Source organism: Pempheris klunzingeri, chromosome 7 (genome assembly GCF_042242105.1).
Source record: "Pempheris klunzingeri isolate RE-2024b chromosome 7, fPemKlu1.hap1, whole genome shotgun sequence".
Taxonomy (NCBI): domain Eukaryota; kingdom Metazoa; phylum Chordata; class Actinopteri; order Acropomatiformes; family Pempheridae; genus Pempheris; species Pempheris klunzingeri.
The window spans coordinates 12917660-12937099 of record NC_092018.1 but is presented as its reverse complement, the minus strand read 5'-3'; the positions used below and the strand labels follow the sequence as shown (position 1 = coordinate 12937099).

At 39.6% G+C, this 19440-nt stretch overlaps 1 protein-coding gene across 1 annotated transcript; it reads left to right on the top strand.

Moving 5' to 3' along the window:
• The first annotated feature begins 130 nt into the window (after positions 1–130).
• LOC139203608 (coiled-coil domain-containing protein 158-like) lies at positions 131–10488 on the top strand. Its single transcript, XM_070833426.1, has 23 exons — positions 131–260; positions 354–411; positions 812–960; positions 1225–1370; positions 1537–1646; positions 1726–2033; positions 2139–2190; positions 2388–2498; positions 2625–2706; positions 2899–3018; positions 4197–4412; positions 4509–4745; positions 4879–5047; positions 6155–6307; positions 6729–6841; positions 7427–7585; positions 7795–7887; positions 8094–8207; positions 8598–8761; positions 9076–9138; positions 9316–9380; positions 9798–9945; positions 10383–10488. Exons 1-22 carry the CDS (start codon positions 131–133, stop codon positions 9890–9892), a joined length of 2907 nt encoding a protein of 968 aa, XP_070689527.1. The 3' UTR covers positions 9893–9945; positions 10383–10488.
• Positions 10489–19440: the final 8952 nt, after the last annotated feature.

Below are 19440 nucleotides of genomic sequence, written 5' to 3'. Positions count from 1 at the left end.
TTAGCCACGGATGCTGTTCCCATGGTGATGAGACTTTACGCGTAACGACAACTTACTAGCTAGCTGTTAATGTTAGCTTCGTCTAGCTGATTAATGATTAACGCTAATTGATTATTAGAGTAAATTGGAGATGTCGTTTGGGTTCCCACCCTCTGATCCTCCGAATTTGGGGCTTTTTAGCAATAATGGCGGTCACGTTTTACAGTCTGAATCTTCACCAAACCATAAAAATCCAGAACAAGCCGCAACAGGAACAACTGGTAAGTCACAGTCAGCTAACTTCAACTAACTAGCTAACTTACTGAAACTGAATTGTTCAGTTCTCCAAGTAATTTGTTCAATTTCCTCCACAGAGACCTCTGACGTCTCTCCTCGGCTGACATTTAACAGCCTGACACTGGATGAATTGAGGTAGAAAAACTTCTCATATCATGCAAAATGCCATTTGCTCTGTTACAGTCTTGTTTCCACCATGGTCTCAACTCACAAGTTTAAAAGCCAGACACAAAACATCCTAAAATAAGCAAGAGCATAAAAATAAAACCACAATACTTAAGTGGAAACTAAGACAATGTCCAAATCAAAACATCAATTCTAAGTAACACAAAAACAAGTGATGATGGCTCAAATTAGATTTAATTACTAGCTTACCACCTTCCTCTGATATTGCTATAAACCCTGGCCTGACCTCTAAAGGTCCCTCTTGTTTTTGTCTACTCAATATTTAAAGGATGACTGATCCACGGTGCTACAGCATCACTATGAATCATACTCTCGATATCTCCTAATTTGTTTTCTTTCTATTTTGCAGTGAGGAGCTTGATAGGCGCACAAAGGAAACGCAGAGGCTTCAGGATGAGTTGGAACATGCAACCAAAGTAACCCTGGAGAGGTTTGGCTGCACATATGGCATCCACAGCTCACCTGGACAAAGCTGCCACAACCACAGGTTTAATGTCTGTGAGTACCTGCAGTGTCGCCCCCTGTTTTGTTTACGTAGCAGCAGCCGGACAGGTGAATGAAAATAATGGGCTGAATTTATTTCACTTTTCACAACATGCTCAATATGATACAATGACTGAAAACAAACATGTGGTAAAGAGGAAGGTTCATCTCTTATCCCATTACTTCATCACTAAAGCCCAGATTATTTAACAGTTGTTCCACCAACCTTTGCCTTTGACAGCATACACAGTGTGTATTTTCAACTTTCTTTGCTTTCAGCAGATGACTCATCCCACCAGCATGCAGTGACTCAGCCTCTGGTCTGTGATCCGGATAATTCAAACCAAGCGGTGGTCCAAAGAGATGTCTTTGAAAATGCAGTAGATGATTGTCTTCAACAGCTGTCTGACTTGCAGCTGAACAAGGTTTATACTTTTATTTCATCCATGAATCTTAGTAGTTTGATGCTGTTTGAATGACTGAATTAGTAATATTTTTTCTGTATAAACATTACCAATCACTCTATCTATAAACATCTCTCTGTATATCTATAATAATATACAATGTGCTATTTTACCCTCTCAAACACAGACACATAATCAGCCTGAACAAGAGGCACCCAGTGTTGAGAAGGCTATCATGAACCTGCAGACTAAGCTGGTTAAACTCCAGATGGAGAAGGAGGTCCTGTCTGACCTCAGGTGAACACACTGGTTAAATTGTACATCTGTTAAGAAAGTGTGTAAAATCACTTTGACCCACAGATCTTTTTATTTGTAGATTGAAGGATTCAAGGAAACACGTTGATCAGATGGAAAAGATGCTGTTCATGTTGGAAGAGCTGCAGAACATCAAAAGGGACGCGGACCAGAAGCTGCAGGAGACGGAGGATGAGGCATTGGCGCTTAACAGGAGAGTAAAGACACTGGAACGACATGTAAAGGCGATGTTCTCCTCACTGTTATCTCACGAGAAAGAACCTGGACACAACGCCAACGCGAGGCCTACCGTCGCCACCAGTCCAAGACAGTTAACGGAGGATTTTAACTACGAGACAGACGAGCTACAGGAGAGATTTTTTTTGGCAAGTAGTTGAAGTCGGTTACGGATCATGATTGCTGTACTTTAGTCTCAGACTTATACTTTTAGTCCATTATGTCTGACTTTTTTTCCATCTGTTTTATGGTAGTCAGTGGAACATCTGGGGAGTGGAGAATGCAGTGAAGTAAATAAGCAAAAAGAAAGGTAATTTTTTTAAAAAATAATTTTTGGACACTTTATAGCCTAAACAATTCTTTAGTTAATTGAGGAGTCCTTTCAGACTATTGCATGCTACCTGCTACGCTCCATTGCTCATAATGAAAACAGAACAAACACCTGCAGTTTAAAAAAAAATGGTACAGTATCAGTGTTATTAAGCACTGTCACCGTTGCTGTCCTAGAATGGAAGACCTTGTTACAAGTCTTGGCCAGGAGGTGTCGCTGTTGACTCACAAACTGACCTCATCTAAAAACAACAGTGTCAGTTTAAGTGTCAAATTGGAGCTGCTTAAGTAAGTTTCGTTCCCAAATCATTTTGTGCCTTTTTTTTTATCCAAGTGTGTTTGCAGTGTGTGGTCACTTACTCAAACAATCAATGTAAAAAAGTTTTTTTTTTTTTTTTTTTTTTTTATGCCCAGGAAACTCGCAGAGAGACAGACATCACTGCACCAGTGTCAGATCAGGGAACTAGAGTCAACCCTCTCCAGCCATAAAGATAAGGTAAGGAAGAGCGTACAACAATATTATGAGCAATAAAGTAAGCAATGACACACTGAGGCTGCTAAACGTTAATATTTGTCCCCTTCACTAGATGCACAGATCACTGAAGATTAGACAAACACAACGGCCGACGTGAATGTACCAGGGCTGTGCTTTTTATGTCATCTGTGAATGTCATTTGTGACCTTGTAGGTTTGTTGTCTGGAGCAGCAGCTCGTTCAGGTTCAAGCCCAGCTGGTGGATGCCCGAAGAGAGAAAGAGCGATCTTTATGGCAGACAGAGGAGCTTCAGTCCCAGCTAGGCCAGTTTAAGGTGCTGCAGCAAACCATGAATATGAAACCAGATCTTTCTGTTTGATTCATAGCCGAAGTCCTCATGTAAGATGCATGTCGATACTCATTAACAAACTTGCAACACTGTTTGACATGACGTAATTCGAATAATACTTCTGTGTAGCCTAATTATGATGCAGGCTCAGATGGAGGCTCAGGTTAGAGGATAGCTTTTGCTGGTTTACTGACTGAGACTATACTGCCAGTCTTAATGATAGCGAAGCAAAGCAAAACTTTATTGATATGGCACATTTCGTTCCAGGTGAAAGCGCAACGTGCTGCACAGCATGTGAACTACCATGGAAGTTGCAGCCAGAAACGCTGTGTGGATTGTGAAAAGATAAAACATCAGACATAAGTAAACACAGTTAACAGACACATTAATAATACATGTGAGTAAAAGCCATTAAGAAGTAGGAATAATTAGCTCCTTTTCTTAAGGGTTGGTAGGGGATGGCTATGTTTGTTTCATCCTTTCTACATACGTACATGTAAAAGCCAGAGTTGCAGTGTATGCATACGATGATTTGGCAATAGAAATAATGTATTTCAAAAACCCTCAGTGATTAGTTAGTCAGTTGGTTTGTACAGTTACAGGCTGTCAGTGAATGAAGCCCCATATTGTTCATTTCATTGCAATTACTAATTCTTCACAATTGGTGCAATGGCCACAGATTAAACCTATTCTCAGTAGGCAGATTGGGCATTACTCTCTTCCCGTAATGCCCAAAAGACTGAAAACACAGTACATTGTCAGTGCTGAAGGAAGATAATGATCTACACATTTCAAATAAAGACACACAAAACTATTGAAACCCGTGAGAAGCTCTAGTTATCTGTTGATCATTAAATCTTTGTAAATTTTAAGTGTTTCATGTGCTTGTTTGAAAGTCCAACACTGTTATACATTTTGGTGGGGGTTTTTTCCCCTTGAATTACCAAACTGTCTCCGTCTCCATGTAACTGTGTAGAACGAGGTGCAATTGTTCAGAAGGGTTTGATTGGCCAGGCAACCATCCAAGAATAAGACAAGATGAAATGCCAAGCCAGTTTCTCCACCATGTTTGAGATCAGATTTCTTCACACTGTCAGAAGATTGTTGTTTTTTTGTCCTTTCAAATACAGTAAGCCCACTATGCTTCCTGCTTTATCCTCTAGAGGTGCGGTGAGCAGCAGCAGTGTGAGCTCCAGGAGGAGGTAAAGGCCCTGAGAGGACGGCTGGAGGCGGCCAGGGAGCAGCTTCACATTGGTGGGGAGGAGAAAATCTGCCTGCAGACCCTGCTGGAGCAGAGGACCCAGGAGGGGAGGAAATCCCAGGAACTCCTGGAGGATAAAAACAATGAAGTCCAGCTCAGGCAGCAAGAAGCCCAGCATGTAATAAACCACAGCAAGAGATCATGCAATACAAGTTATAGGTTTTTGAAAGATACCACTACCTAACTACTTTGATGGCTCATTGTTTTTTTCCAGCATCTTGCCAGGTTGGAAGAGGCCCAGAGCTGGTGTCGAACCTTGCATGCAGAGGGAGAGACACTGAGGCTGAAGCTGGGTGACAGAGAGAAGATGATAGATGCTCTCAGGTTGCAGCTTGAGAGCAGCATCCAGATGACAGTGCAGCACAGCCGCACCATCGACAACCTTCACCAGGAGAACAGCCTCCTCAGCAACCAGCTAAACCAGCACAAGCTGGAGATTCAGCAGCTCAGGGTCAGCAACAAGGCAGAAAACCTCACAGAAATATGATTAGATCACAGAAGTAAACTTTCATACCCCACCCACATCATCACTAACCTTCCGCTCTTTGTTTCTCTTCCTTCGACTATGATTATTTGCTGATCAGGCTGAGTTAAACCAGCTCAGGTCAGACCTGGCTCCTGCAGAGCACGAGAGGCGACAGCTACAGGCCTCTGTGGCTGAACAAAGTCAGCGTGTCCAGGAGGAGACTCTGGAGAAACAACAGCTCACCACGCAGCTGGAGGTCCAGCGTGTGCACTTACTAACCCTCACTAGTGAGTTCAGCTTCACTAAGTTTGTAACACCACACAGGAGACCAATATCCATCATACACACAAAACTATGGTTATGAAAACAAACCGAACTCTATCTTCCTCCCTTATATAATGAATTAATAGTTTTATTTTAGTGTTTGGTTGTTTACATGACCTCATGGGATGATCAGACGCAATAAGATGCAATAAAAACCAGACAGTCTTATATGTACTGTACTGTGTACTCACCAGCATACAAGCTCATACAAAAAGGCTGCATATTGTACAACAATCAATAACAAATCTACATTTCATATCAATCAACACATTGTGTGTCTGATTCAGTTCACAAAAAAATAATAGTCTGTAATCCATGTAAAGCAAAATACTTTATCCTCCTTTTCCATTTTTGGAAATACATTCAGAAAACACAAAACATTGTCAAGACAGTATTTAAACTGAAGCTCCATTCTTAACTCAATTCAAATCTGAATTAGGAACTGAACATTTTTAAACTACCTTTGTTTTAAGCCATGATGTAACAATGAAATCAAAATGAAATTAGTTTAGCTCCTCTTTAAGATCACAGTATTCTTTTTAGTGTAGTATTCCTGGATAACAAAGTGCTCATGTGTCATGGAAAATGTAGTCCACTGTAGCAATGAACACCTCAGTGCTGAGACAGCTGAGTTCTCCTGCTCGCAGAGTTGTGCCAGCAGTGCTTACCATGATGATTCAATGGACATGTGCCAACAACACTGATTGGACATCCACATAAAAAGTGGCAAAGTTTCCTTTTAATTACTACCTAACATATAGTATTTCATGTGAACTTTACCATATTGTATGAAACCAGCCTTTCACCATGACCAGTGGGACTTTTGTTACCTATGAATTGTAAACAGGTGCTTTCATTCACCAGGAATTACACAGTGCTGTTCAGCTCTCACAGTTTTTAGCCAAATCAAATGATCCTCTTGTCCTGCTGTGTTAAAAAAACAAAGAACCATGTTCGGTATGTTTTCACTGTCAACCAAGCCCCTCTATTGTTGTGTGTGTTTGCTTATGTGTTAAAGCGTGTTTCTCTCCATGGGTTTAATGCATGTGTTTGTGCGGGCACGATTTCAGAGGAGCTCAAGGAGCTGCAACAGTTCCACAGCTGTAAGAATGAGGAGCACGAGGGTGTGGTGCTGAAGCTTCAGAGTCAGCTAAGGGACACCCATGACGAGCTGGACCAGGTCAGGATTACCCTGAGGACCCTGGAAGGAGCTGACGGACACGGTTAGATCCAGGGCATAATTTAAACTTAATTAAAAGATCCTATTTTTAATGAAAAATAGGAGAATATTCCTCTGATTTACACCCAATCTGTGATTAAGTGGACAGATAACGGCGATTTTGTTTGGATCATAATGAAATCTGGGAATGCTGACAGCTCCTGGACAAAAATGATTAGTATAGTTCAGATGTTATGTATCCTCCTCTGCTGCATTCCAGTTTGAGAGATATAATCCATCTAACCATCTGTCCACGATATGTACAAAGCCCGTCCAAGATTAAAGCTGTGCTGTGATTAATGTTCTTGATACACTAGAGTGTATATTATGTGCATGATGTTCTTTCTCGTCTGATCACCGCTCCAACCTCTCCCTCACTGTCTGTGTCTGCGTGGCTTCGTTTTGTGGGTTTGTCTCCACCTCAGGCCTCCAAGTAGCCACGGACATGCAGAGGGAGATCACAGCCAGGAGGGAGCAGATCGACTCTCTGCAGGGCAAAATCCAACATTTAGAGGAGACTACGGAGAGGCTGTACCAGGTGAAAAACTAAATGTGTTAGTGTGGATTAGTTTTACTTTTTGAGTACTTTTTTAAAAATATAAATGAATGGAAATGGATTTTTTTTCACAGTTACTGATAAACACATACAATGAGAAAAGAGGGAACTTTACCTGCAGCTATCAGTCAGCCATCTGTTACACTGGACACTTTCTCAAATACAGACTTGGCATCTCATCTGGTGATAGGTTAACCACTGAGCTCATGGAGATCCTAATGTCACTGTTTAGTAACAATATCACACCTGCTAAGTTTGCAAGACGGTGCTGCCCACTTAAACATGTTTTTTTTAGCTTTAAATGAAATGATATAACTGTGCAGTGCTGGTGTTAATGACTTTTCTTACTAAATATATGAAAATCAGGATTTCATGGGTTGAAAACGGCTCAACACCTCAGCTGTTGTTTTAAATTAGCTCAAACTGTTGAACTGTAGGAGAAAGCCAGAGTACCTGCAGAGAACCCATGCAAGCACAGGGAGAACATAGTCCCGCAAAATGATAGAGTCAAATACATTTTCACATGCCAACCCCATTGATACTATTGACTCTCCCTATCTTAACCAGGAGAAGCGCTACCAGAGCCTGGAGCGCCAGAGTCGGCTCCAGGAGCTTACCCTTGTCAGAGAGGAGAAAAAACAGCTTGGCAATGAGCTTGAGGCCCTTCGCTCCAAAGATAAACAGCTAAGGGACCGGATCGGCCAGCTGGAGGCTATCCTTCACAAGGTGGCGTCTATATACACTTCATTCTTACATTACCACCAATTCTTACATTTTTCAAGTTTTGGCATCACTCTTCCCCCAACAGTTAATATCTCCCTTTGGATGTAAACAAAAATGTATGTTTCTACAAACAAAAATGGAACCTTATCAGTCCTGTTCTCTGTTTGCATCCCTCCCTGTTATTATTTCATGGGCTCTGTGTCTTCCCAAAGATGTCAGAGAGCTTTGCAGACTGTCAAGATTTCATCCAGCTGCAGGAGCAGGAGTTTTTCCGTCTGAAACTCCAACATGCCCTAGACTTGAAGGTACAGCTGATACACAGACATACACATAGAATCATTTTGTAAGAGGGGATAAGTCTTAACCGCCCTGTACACAGTATACCTCTGTATGTATAATACACATACATTTAATCTAGATGCTTCATGCTGGACTGTTCCCTCGTCGTCATGCATGTTTGATAGTCTTAGTCTAGTTGAGTTTTAACCATTTTTTATTTTATTTTCTGGAGGAGCTCCAAGGTCAAACAGCTCTGAACGTACCTCCACCTGACCTGTGCCCGCCGACCCCACCTGCACACACTGCCCCACCCTCCTCCCAGCACGCCGCCAGCACTCAGACCACGGTACAGTCAGGAACTCCTTGTATCTCGTCCATCTCCTGCAGTTTCAGCCCATGAAGTGCATGTGTGGATCATTGTTTATTTGGCTGCACCGACTCGAGAGCAGCACATCTGCTAGGCCTTTAAATTGAAAACATGCAAGTCATTACATTCCTGTGGCAAAGAGAGAAACCTAACTGTAAATCAAGTGAATTACTGTGTGGTTTGTTTTGTGTTATTCAATCGTAATGTTCTGTGTTTTTACGACCTTAGACATGATAAAAGATCCTTGATATTCTCTGGTGTCTCTGTTAATATGCTAACTAGTCAGACCGGCCACTTGTAATAGTGGCATCACCACAGCAGTGCATTGATTGTCCCCCCCCCTCCTCTCTCCTCCTTTGGCCGCTCAAGTCAAAGAGGCAGCAGGAGAGCCCCGCCCTGGAGCTCAGGTCTCTCGTCAAAGAGCTGCGAGGAGTGATTTCGGAGAACCACAGACCACCCACAGATATCAGCGCTGCTGGCAGCGGCTTCCACAGGAGGAGGTCTGCACCGGACAGAGTGCACAGAACCACATTGTATGTCTGGCTCCGTTCCCACACACTGCAAGGATTAGCTTCGTTCTTAGGCTAGCTTAGGTCACATCTGAAAATCATGTGATGCTATTGAGTGAGCAGAAAGCCATTAGAGAGGAGGAGGAGGGGACGTTAGTGGTTTAACTGACCACACTGGTGTTTCACTGCTTGTATTGTAACATACAGTACCAAAACAAGAATAGACAAGCTGTTGACCTTGTATATTTTTAAAACTCCTCAGTGTCTCAAGTTATCTGTTATAGAATGTGATATGTGCATGTGTCACTGTATATTTTAATACTCCCCTGCACCTCCAGCAGTACTGACAAAGACGAAGAAGTGACATCTGGGTCCAGACTCCGAAGAAAAACCTGTGGCAGGTAGGGAGCGCGCCCAAACCTAACCAAGTCAGTGTTTTTGTTTGAGTGCTTAGAGCTTGACTTTGCCATGAGGCTGCGAGATCGACCCGCGTGACCTTTTACCCCTCATGCAACATGCAAGGCGCTGCAAAGTGCTGCTGTAATGTAATGTAATATTTGTGCATACACTGTGAACAGCGAGCCACATTTCCTGTCGACGGCCGGGCTGAGTGGGAAAGCAGTCGACAAGTCCTTCACCGATTGTGAGTTTTTAGAGTTGTTCATCTGCCATACAACATAAGATCAAAGCTCAAATAATTGATTAGATGATCAACAGAAAAATGATTAATAATTCATTAGTCATTGAAGTAATTTTTAAGCAAAACTGGTAATTATTCTTCAGTGTCAAAGCATTTCCTGCTTTTCTATGTTTTATGACATTGGATATAAATTTTATTTTAGATTTAGGTTTTTGGGCAGGCACCTGGGACTGGGGAAAATGTTTAAAGACCAAACAATTAATTGAGAAAAATATCAGCAGATGAATCAATAGTACTAGTTGTAACCTTACATGAGATAGACCAACTACATACAACAAATGCAGAGTTTTAGCAGTATTAGTATTTAATTCTGTAATGTATACGTTATGACTTTTCTAGGCCGTGTTATTTCGAGTCCAGCGACTGCAGCGAAGTACACTTCCTCCCTACAGCTACTCTCACTGGGCCGCAGGTCACCCGTCCACTCTCTGCTCACCTCTGACCCAAACAGCTAACTGTGACCGAGCGACACGACTCCAACAGACCCGAGGCTGGCCCCTCTTTATCAGTAAGCTGTTTGCGTTGGACATCGTATATACGAAGTTTGTCACAGTGTAATAGATTTAGTTTTAGCACACCTACGGATTATGTAACAGAACAGATACATTAGTTTGTGTTAGAAATTCTTATTCTTAAGATCTTAATGGGTTAATTTGTGGGATTTTATTATACTGTATATCAACTAAGGGGAAGCTGAATAACATTCACACAAATGGCGAACACTTAAAAATGAAAAGACATTTTGTCACAACTCTGGACTAATAAGGTAATGTAATGAGGCAAATGAAATCCATTTCAGCAATAGATGTTCCCTGTTACACTTGTCCTTCAGCAGCTCTCACTTCAAAGTTTTCATAGAATTGTTTAAATATTACTGATTGATCATAATCTCAGTAATCCCAGTCCCCAGAAATAATTCATTATTTCATTTTTTTTGTCTTTCAGAAAGCTCCAGTTTTATTTTGAAAGGCTCCCCAGTTGAAGCTGTCAAAGATGGTTTTAAAAAATCACCAATCAAGTGTAGTTTCGTAATTTATTGTTTCAAATGAAGTTTTTTTTAAAAAAAAGAATGTGCATGAGTTGTCATTTCATTCAGGGAATAATGTCAAGTTGAAAAAAATCTATATTTTGCATAATGTAAGTTATGTATTCGCATATTTTGCGATGCACACAGTATAACAAGTAGTATGCAGACATGGAGGAAGAGTTTACAGTAACACAGCATCGTATATTGGCTGTTCAAGTTAATTTTAGACACCTGTTAAACCTAAACATCTGCTTTCGCACAGTGTTTAATCATCCATGTTTCCTTCTTCCTGAAGGAAGAAGGATGAACAGTTTGTTTTCACACTCTTCTCTTCACACCAGAGATTATTTAGAAACTGCAGTGACTATAAGGGACGTATTTTATACTCACTTCTCATTTTTCTGCTCTTTTCACAGTCTGGTTTTAAACTGCATCCTCTGTAGAAAAACTCATACACCGTACACTCATAGAGAACTCATACACCGGCTCTTTTGAAACCCCTCCTCTACACGTATAGTCTAGCTTTTTGCCCTCGGCATTCACAGTCCATTGTGGATTACATTATATAACTCCTGAGAGCTAACATTACGTACATCTGTTTCAGCTCCTCACTCAGTCAACAAACCAACTGTTTGAATAGATGGGAAAGGGACATGAATTGTCTTGAGACTTTTGTAGCAGATGGCAGTTCTAATCTTATCACTTGTTTGGATATCAAAGTCCTGCTCCGGCTCTTCTTTGCCTTGGTCTTGCAGTGGTTCATCTGCCAGTTTTTCATACCAAGTTTTTGGATTCAGTTACTAGCAGGCATCAAAACTGATATTTTACTATTCATGGGACTTGAGTAAGATTAATATTTTGTGACTCTTTATGGGGCACAGAGGCTTTTGAAATGTGACTTTCCTGCCTGTTTGTGGCTGATTGAGTGCTCCCCTTGAATGGCGAAAATTGGTGATGAAGAGTCTTGAAGGCCTTTGTCAAAACTGCCCAGTATAGCAGATTCATTGATATTGGTCTCTTCGTCCTGCAAAAAGACATCCCTTGATTCATCATTTGAACATAATACACAGCGCACAAGCACAACGGTGATATTTGTGTTATGGTTTCAGGGTCTTTAGTGTCTCTTACCGGAGGTTAATCATTTGCTGAAAATTTTGGCAGCTACTTTCACATCCCCATGGCCGCTCTGTTGTCTCACTTTGACAGTCCTGCCTTTTTTGATACCATTTCCATTCCTTTGTAGTATATAGGGGTTTCTGGGAGTTGGAGTTGGGACATCAGAGCTTCTGTAAAATGATGTAGAAGTAATGTGAAGCCTTATTATATACAGTATTGTGTCTTCATTTGTTTATTTACCATTGTGGGGTATTCCTAACTGAATAATGGATAATTTAAGTTATATTACTACTAATAATCAAACAGTCAATATACTTGCATTTTATTGGTCAATGTTTCATGTTTTGCTGTGTCCACGTCTTCCTCACTTGGCTCATCTTCCTCTTCTGCATGGCCTCCTGGAGGCGTAGGAAGTACAGAGGCACTCTTCACGCTCATGTCTGGGTCCAGAACGGATACGACCTTATCAAATAACTGGAGAGAAATGAGGACGTGTACATATGTTGTAACACATTATAAACATATTCTGACGTATTCTTATCTCTGCTTACCTCTGGGGTCATGTGATCCTTATAGTGCGGGTACATGGCCAGAGGATGCTGTTTGAGTTTTTTCTCCACAGCAGCCACATATTCTCTGCGAATCTGCTTTTGGACCATCTGCTTTGAGAAGCAAGCGTGCTCTTTAGAGATGCACTTTCTGGGCTTTTGACTGGAGTTGAGGTTTGGAGTGCCGTGGAAAATAATCGGCGAGACACCTCTCTGGGCCCCGGACAAAACTGATGAGCAATCACTGAAGTCATCGGGGCTCAGGTTTACAAAACGCCAACAACTGCTGACAGAGGAAATCTTGTTCGTTGTGGCTGTAAGATACTTTGTCTGCAGCCTCTCCTTGTACCTGAGGATTAGCAAAAAAATAAGAATTTTGCTAATCTGACATGTTATTGGATTATAAATATTGATGCATTAATTTGTACATCACTTCAAAGTTGCACTTTGTAAAGCTGGGTTTTTTTTTGCTACTGTATATATTCCTGAGTAGCTCATGAGGATCAGACAAATCTAATCTTAATAGATAATAATGTTTGTAATTTATTTGTTGAATTTGTAAAGTAACTCAAGCTATCAAAACAACATAGTGGTGTAAATAGTATAATATTTGAGTGAAAGTGGTATAAAGTTGCCAAAAAAATTTAAATATTCAAGTGAAGTGCCTCAGACTTATACTTCAGCCCAGTACGTTAAAAGGACTTTATTACTTTCCACCACTGGTTGAAGATAATGATAAACAAGGATACTTTATAAGTGAACTGCAGTATCAACTGTGTCACCCACGCTGCTCTCTGAGTTCTCTTTTTATATCCTCCTTTTTGCCAGTTGGATGCTCAGCCTGTACTTTGTGAACATCAGTCGCTTTGTCGCATCTCTGACAGAAAGGAGATGATAAGACAATTTATGTTCTCTATCGAGGGCCTGATAATAATTCAGGTCACTTTGATGTGCCGTCTCTTCATTTTTGTTTCATGATTGGGTTTATTCTGTCGGGATCTGATAGACGGACAGCTCTTTGTGTTTGGACTTTATGATCCCATGAAAATGTTTTTCTTTCTCGAACAGTCTTATCCAGCTTTCTAAACTTGTACATTTTTTCGTAAGAGAAGACTACTGTGGTTCATCGTGATATCATATTTTGCAGACTCACAGTGCAGTTTGAACTCAGGTCAGGTTTCTTCCTGAGAGAAACTGAAGTAGTCCTCTACACTTTTCCCTTTTACCTGTTTCCAGTAGCTGAACTTCATAAACCTCACAAAGGAAGTGTTAGTTGTAGGTCTACTGTTGGCGTATCTTTAAGATTGAAGGTTTATTTTTATTTTTTTTGCTTTGATCATTAATACAGATGTTTGTATGTTTAGGACAATTGATTTCATTCATAAAAGCACACAATCATCCTTTCACATTAGAGAATGGCAAACCTGTGATAGAAATTTGTGAGCAATTACTGATTTTACTGTAATGGTTACATTAAGGTTTTCAGATCTTTGGGTGTGTTGGGTGCCATTGTGAGTTATGTTTCAACGGCGTAAAATTGGATTTTTAAATGAAAGCCTTAATAGTAATGATACAAATCATATAGTAAAGTAATTCATGACTCATGATGGTCACACATTTGTATTTATACTTAGTGAGTAAGTAAGACGTTAACTTGATAATATTTTGATCTCAGGACAGATAATAGAGTAATTTTACAGCGTGGGATTAGTACTTCTTCCACTACTGAGTAAAGGATCAGTACAGTTCTGCTACCTCTGGTCTACTTTAACCGAAGAAATGACTACAGACGACTCCTCACCTTCTGGACTCAAAAGAAAGACATTAATTGTCACTTACCAGGGGAAACTGGGCCGTGTATTTGTTGTCTCCATGCCACGTTATCGGTTGACATATATTTTTAATGGGTAAATATATTTTCAATGTATATATATAATCAGTTTCAGAAGAAGAAAAGTACAGAGAAAATGTATTGCTGCTGTTTTTATCTTGTATGACGTCACAAGGGTTGAAAAATGGCTCATGCACCAAGCAGAATGTTGTTTGGTAGCCAGGGCAACGGCTTGACGTTCCATTTAAAGGAACAGGCACTGTTTTTTTTTTTTGCTGTGGAGCGGTACACAACTCTCTACAGGAATATAATATATTAAGCTAAAGTAGATGCTTAAATTCAAACCACTGTTATCCTTGCGCTGTGCTTGGTATATGTGGACTCATATGGAGTTTATAGTGTATAAGATGCGCAGACGACAAAGTGCATGAGTGGTGATATTCGGCGTTGGAAGAAGTTTTCAGATCCTTTATCTTTAAAAAGCAAAAGTAAAAGCAGCAATACCACAGTGTGGTAGGCTATTATTTTCAAAATATACCTAAAGTATTGAAAGTAAAAGTAGCTACGTATGCTGAAAAATTACCCCTGGGAATGTTTTACTATTACCTATCATTGGATTATTATTATTACTGACATATTCAGTTATAATTTACATTTTACTACTGTAGTTGGTCTAGGTAGAGCTGATTTCAACTATTTTATATACTGTTGGGTCGTTCAATATATTCTACGCACAAAACATATAATGAACTATATGTTTGTATGTAGACTTGTATGGTCTGGAAAGTAACTGAAGCTCAGTATAGTGGAGTAAAATATCTGAAATGCAGAAGTGAAAAAGTATCATGCAATGGGAATACTCCTCAAATACTCCTCAAATACACCTCAACCACTGGTGATATTTGGTTACCTCTAAGTGCATTTATAGAGTGTTTAACTATGTGTTACAGCTGTTGTGTGGCTTGAGTGACAGTTGCGTTTGCACATAAGAACAGAGCCCACCCAGAACAGGTACCTCTATAGTTGTTGTAGTTTTACTGTTAGGAAAGCTTAATTGTTTCTCTCATCTCTCATCAGCGTGGAGCTCATTTATAAAAGTTATAGTCATATTAATCAGTTCCTCAGTGTGGACCGTCCTGTGTGAGTTTTTGAGCACTAGAGGGCTCTCCTTGTTAGAAATTTGCAGTATGGTTTGATGCCATCAACCATCATCTGCAACCACTGTTATTAAAAATCTTACTTGGTGGAATATACTCAAATAGTACTTACTTTTGGAAGCTGAATTTAACTCCTTTACTTGAGTAAAATAAGCAATACCACAATATAGATATACTCCACAGGTCAAAGTTTTTAGTATCATCAGTCTAACTCTAATCCAATAGAAAATAAAGGCACTCGTGTGTTGTATTCATTTTACTCACTCATTAAACATCATTTTGATGTTGTGGCTAGTTGAACTGGAGCTAATTCTAACTGCCTTATTCACTATTGTGTACTTCAGAGCATTTTTTTCCTATGAAGAATCTGCAAACTGTAGCTCTCAAAAAAGTGTTTTACCTCAAATTTGTAGTTCAGTACAGTACTTTAAATTCCACCACTGCTTCATGTGCTGCATTTATTACCTATGCTGATCTATCTTGGTGTTCCTTGTTTATCAGGGCTGATGTTTACTTCTCACGTAGCAGGCACTTTCCTAGATTCAAACTGCTAAGATTGTAGAGAAATTTCATGACAACAACTCTTGCATATAATTGATTGTTGTTGACTAGATTTAATCACATGCCATTCCCTTCAGGGCTGATGAATTAGCTAATTAGCCTGAGTTCAAGTCCCAGGACTCTCCTGCTGTTCAAACACTATAGGGAAAACACTGCTGGGACACAGAGACTACTGTTTCCCCTCTTTCAACACTGATGATCCCTATTTATAGCGACAAACTAACTTGGTAAACAATTTCAATGCAGTCAGTGAACTGTCTAATGTGCTGTTTCAGTTTGTTTGCCAGTGACTCAGCCAGCTTGAGTGCAGCCATAAAACCGTGACATTTGAATGCACATTTGAATGTTTGATCACAGACAGCTTCAACTCTTTGCATTCTTGGTATTAAATTTTGCATTATTAGCCTAGAAGTTCCAGTTGTCGATGCACTAGTGAAAGCAGAAGCACCTGTTGACTTCCTCCTAAATTAAAGGCAGAGCTGAAGGCAAGTACACACCTTCTACGACTGCATATGTAAAAACTATGTAGTTAGTCACAAAGCAACCATTAAAATCCATTGAATATGACACACTTTTTAAACTTTCATTGTCGCCAACTACAGCCTCCAGTAAGATCTGCTGTGTAATGCAGCTTATGTAGACTGTGAATGGATTTGTTTATCACTCCAGTCGTCTTCTTCCTCTTATAGATTCCTCGTGCTGTCACAGGACCGCTCTGAGGCGCTGACATGATGCAGCAGCAGCTCTGTGAAAGGATAATGTAGTCATGACCACGTTACGTCAATGTGATGCGGTTTCTCTGAGGAATTTCCAACTTTGGATTGAAGATGGAACCTCCCTCATGTGAGTCTTCGGCTCCCAACAAAGTGTTTTAACAGCTTTCTCCCACATGCCACTAAGTCACACTGGGTGGCATACAGTGACCTGCAAAGGCCAAGTGTCAGCTCAGGCGCTTGTCCTTCCACTTCCTGGTCTGCTGATGACCTGAATTCTCTGTTTCTGTCAGCATGTGTCAAAGTAGTACCCATATTGACATAGACTGTATTGACATTTTGAAATTCAGTTTGTGTAACCTCTGTGTGAAACTGCCCATTTAAGTGCCTAAAAAAAGCTTCTTTTTTTTTTTTTACAAAAGAAGAACGGCATGCTAACTTCTTTAGTTTGCACATTCTGATGCCTTAGAAAATCCTGCCATCCTTGGGCCAGTAAAATGTATTCCTGTCTAGATAAACTCAAATGCGCATGGTGGGCAAGCTATAAACACGGTTGCCTTTTATCTCCTGAAAACGTTATGTTTTTAGACGCAACAGCAGTTATTGGGCCTACTTGTTCACAAGGAGCTCTATATAAGTTCATGGATAGTTTACCATGAGGTCATTATCTTATCCATCTACTTGAGCGCAGAGGGAGAGGAAATGCCTGAAACTTTGTGTACTCCAAGCTTTACATACTGCACCTTTCTTTCCTCTTCAGACGGATTTCCTTCTCGTACATTCTGAATTCTAAATATTGAAATACGACACTTGTGTCATTGGGCATTGTCTCCAAACAGCTCTCTAAATGGTTGCAAGAAGGTGGCGTGACTTAGGAAAGCTCAGCCCCCTTGGAAAAAAAATCTAACTATTAGGATGTAAGCAATCTCTTCCACCTACTGTTAAAACATGCAAAGTTCAGGGCATTGTGTGTGATGATATACGTGCAATGGGACTAATGTGATTGGTGTAAATGGATTGAGTTGACACCATTTAAAAACAAATCCCACTTTGATTCAGTACATTTATCTCATCCAGAAAGGGTAGCAGATAAGGAAAGCTGCTTTTGATTAATCTTTTGATGACGTGCATTCTATTATTTGTTTATTTATTCCACACATGCACAATGCAACATACTGAAATAAAACAAAGCAACAAAACAACATTAATTTTCCTCCAGAGACTTTCTACTTCTCATCAACAGAATAAGTACAATTGTGGGAAACTTGTTAGATACACAGGAAATGTTTTTGTTTATGGTGAAATCAGGGTGTTTGGCAGCATGCTGGCTTTTCAGTGGAAAGAGGTTTACTGGCATTTGGAATAGTCTTTTATGGAGTGTAGGATGTTGAGCAATCGTAGAAAACAATACACTAGAGAGGATGCACAACACTCCCCAACACGCTATCTGTACAGGATGCGATACAGCTTCGGCACAATAGGCCCTGCAGGGTCCTATGGTCAAGGTCCTGTCAGCATCTGATGAGGTGAAATGTATTTGTCTGTCCTTTACACACATTTAAGAAAAACTGACAGAACATCCTTACGTTTTTACCTCAAATGGAAGCAATTTAACATGTTAAACATGTTAATAAATAGTTTTAGTTTTTAGTTAGTTTAGATTAGTTTTTGGACTGAACAATGAACAATTTAAATACCAAAGATATTCGGTTCATAACCATATCAAAATGGGGAAAAGCTGCACAGTCTTACATCTGAAAAGCTAAATCCAGAGAATGTTTGCCATGTTTTGCTTGATAAATAACTTGTTACAGTTAATCAATTATCAAAATTGTTGCCTTTGTCAATCACATGACTGATTAATTGACTTTTTGATGCAATATGTTAAGACTTCCATGTCAGTCACCATTTCTTAGTTAATTAGAGATAAGTTTTAAGTTTTTACCATCACTAGCACCTCCAAATGACGGTGAATTATTTACTCTCATTGTTTACTGTCAAGGTCCTGTCAGCATCTGATGAGGTGAAATGTATTTGTCTGTCCTTTACACACATTTAAGAAAAACTGACAGAACATCCTTACGTTTTTACCTCAAATGGAAGCAATTTAACATGTTAAACATGTTAATAAATAGTTTTAGTTTTTAGTTAGTTTAGATTAGTTTTTGGACTGAACAATGAACAATTTAAATACCAAAGATATTCGGTTCATAACCATATCAAAATGGGGAAAAGCTGCACAGTCTTACATCTGAAAAGCTAAATCCAGAGAATGTTTGCCATGTTTTGCTTGATAAATAACTTGTTACAGTTAATCAATTATCAAAATTGTTGCCTTTGTCAATCACATGACTGATTAATTGACTTTTTGATGCAATATGTTAAGACTTCCATGTCAGTCACCATTTCTTAGTTAATTAGAGATAAGTTTTAAGTTTTTACCATCACTAGCACCTCCAAATGACGGTGAATTATTTACTCTCATTGTTTACTGTCAAGGTCCTGTCAGCATCTGATGAGGTGAAATGTATTTGTCTGTCCTTTACACACATTTAAGAAAAACTGACAGAACATCCTTACGTTTTTACCTCAAATGGAAGCAATTTAACATGTTAAACATGTTAATAAATAGTTTTAGTTTTTAGTTAGTTTAGATTAGTTTTTGGACTGAACAATGAACAATTTAAATACCAAAGATATTCGGTTCATAACCATATCAAAATGGGGAAAAGCTGCACAGTCTTACATCTGAAAAGCTAAATCCAGAGAATGTTTGCCATGTTTTGCTTGATAAATAACTTGTTACAGTTAATCAATTATCAAAATTGTTGCCTTTGTCAATCACATGACTGATTAATTGACTTTTTGATGCAATATGTTAAGACTTCCATGTCAGTCACCATTTCTTAGTTAATTAGAGATAAGTTTTAAGTTTTTACCATCACTAGCACCTCCAAATGACGGTGAATTATTTACTCCCATTGTTTACTGTGATCCAGTCTCACAGAGCAGGAATACATTTTGCAGTTTTCACTTGAGAATTGTGGGCT

What these genes read in the sequence shown, in the direction of transcription:
- LOC139203608 (XM_070833426.1), top strand. Translation starts at nt 131, where the DNA reads ATGTCGTTTGGGTTCCCACCCTCTGATCCTCCGAATTTGGGGCTTTTT. An exon ending in CCCAGCTAGGCCAGTTTAAG is followed by an intron (nt 3,019 to 4,196) that starts GTGCTGCAGCAA and finishes TTTATCCTCTAG; the next exon opens with AGGTGCGGTGAGCAGCAGCA. An exon ending in CGACAAGTCCTTCACCGATT is followed by an intron (nt 9,381 to 9,797) that starts GTGAGTTTTTAG and finishes TTTCGAGTCCAG; the next exon opens with CGACTGCAGCGAAGTACACT.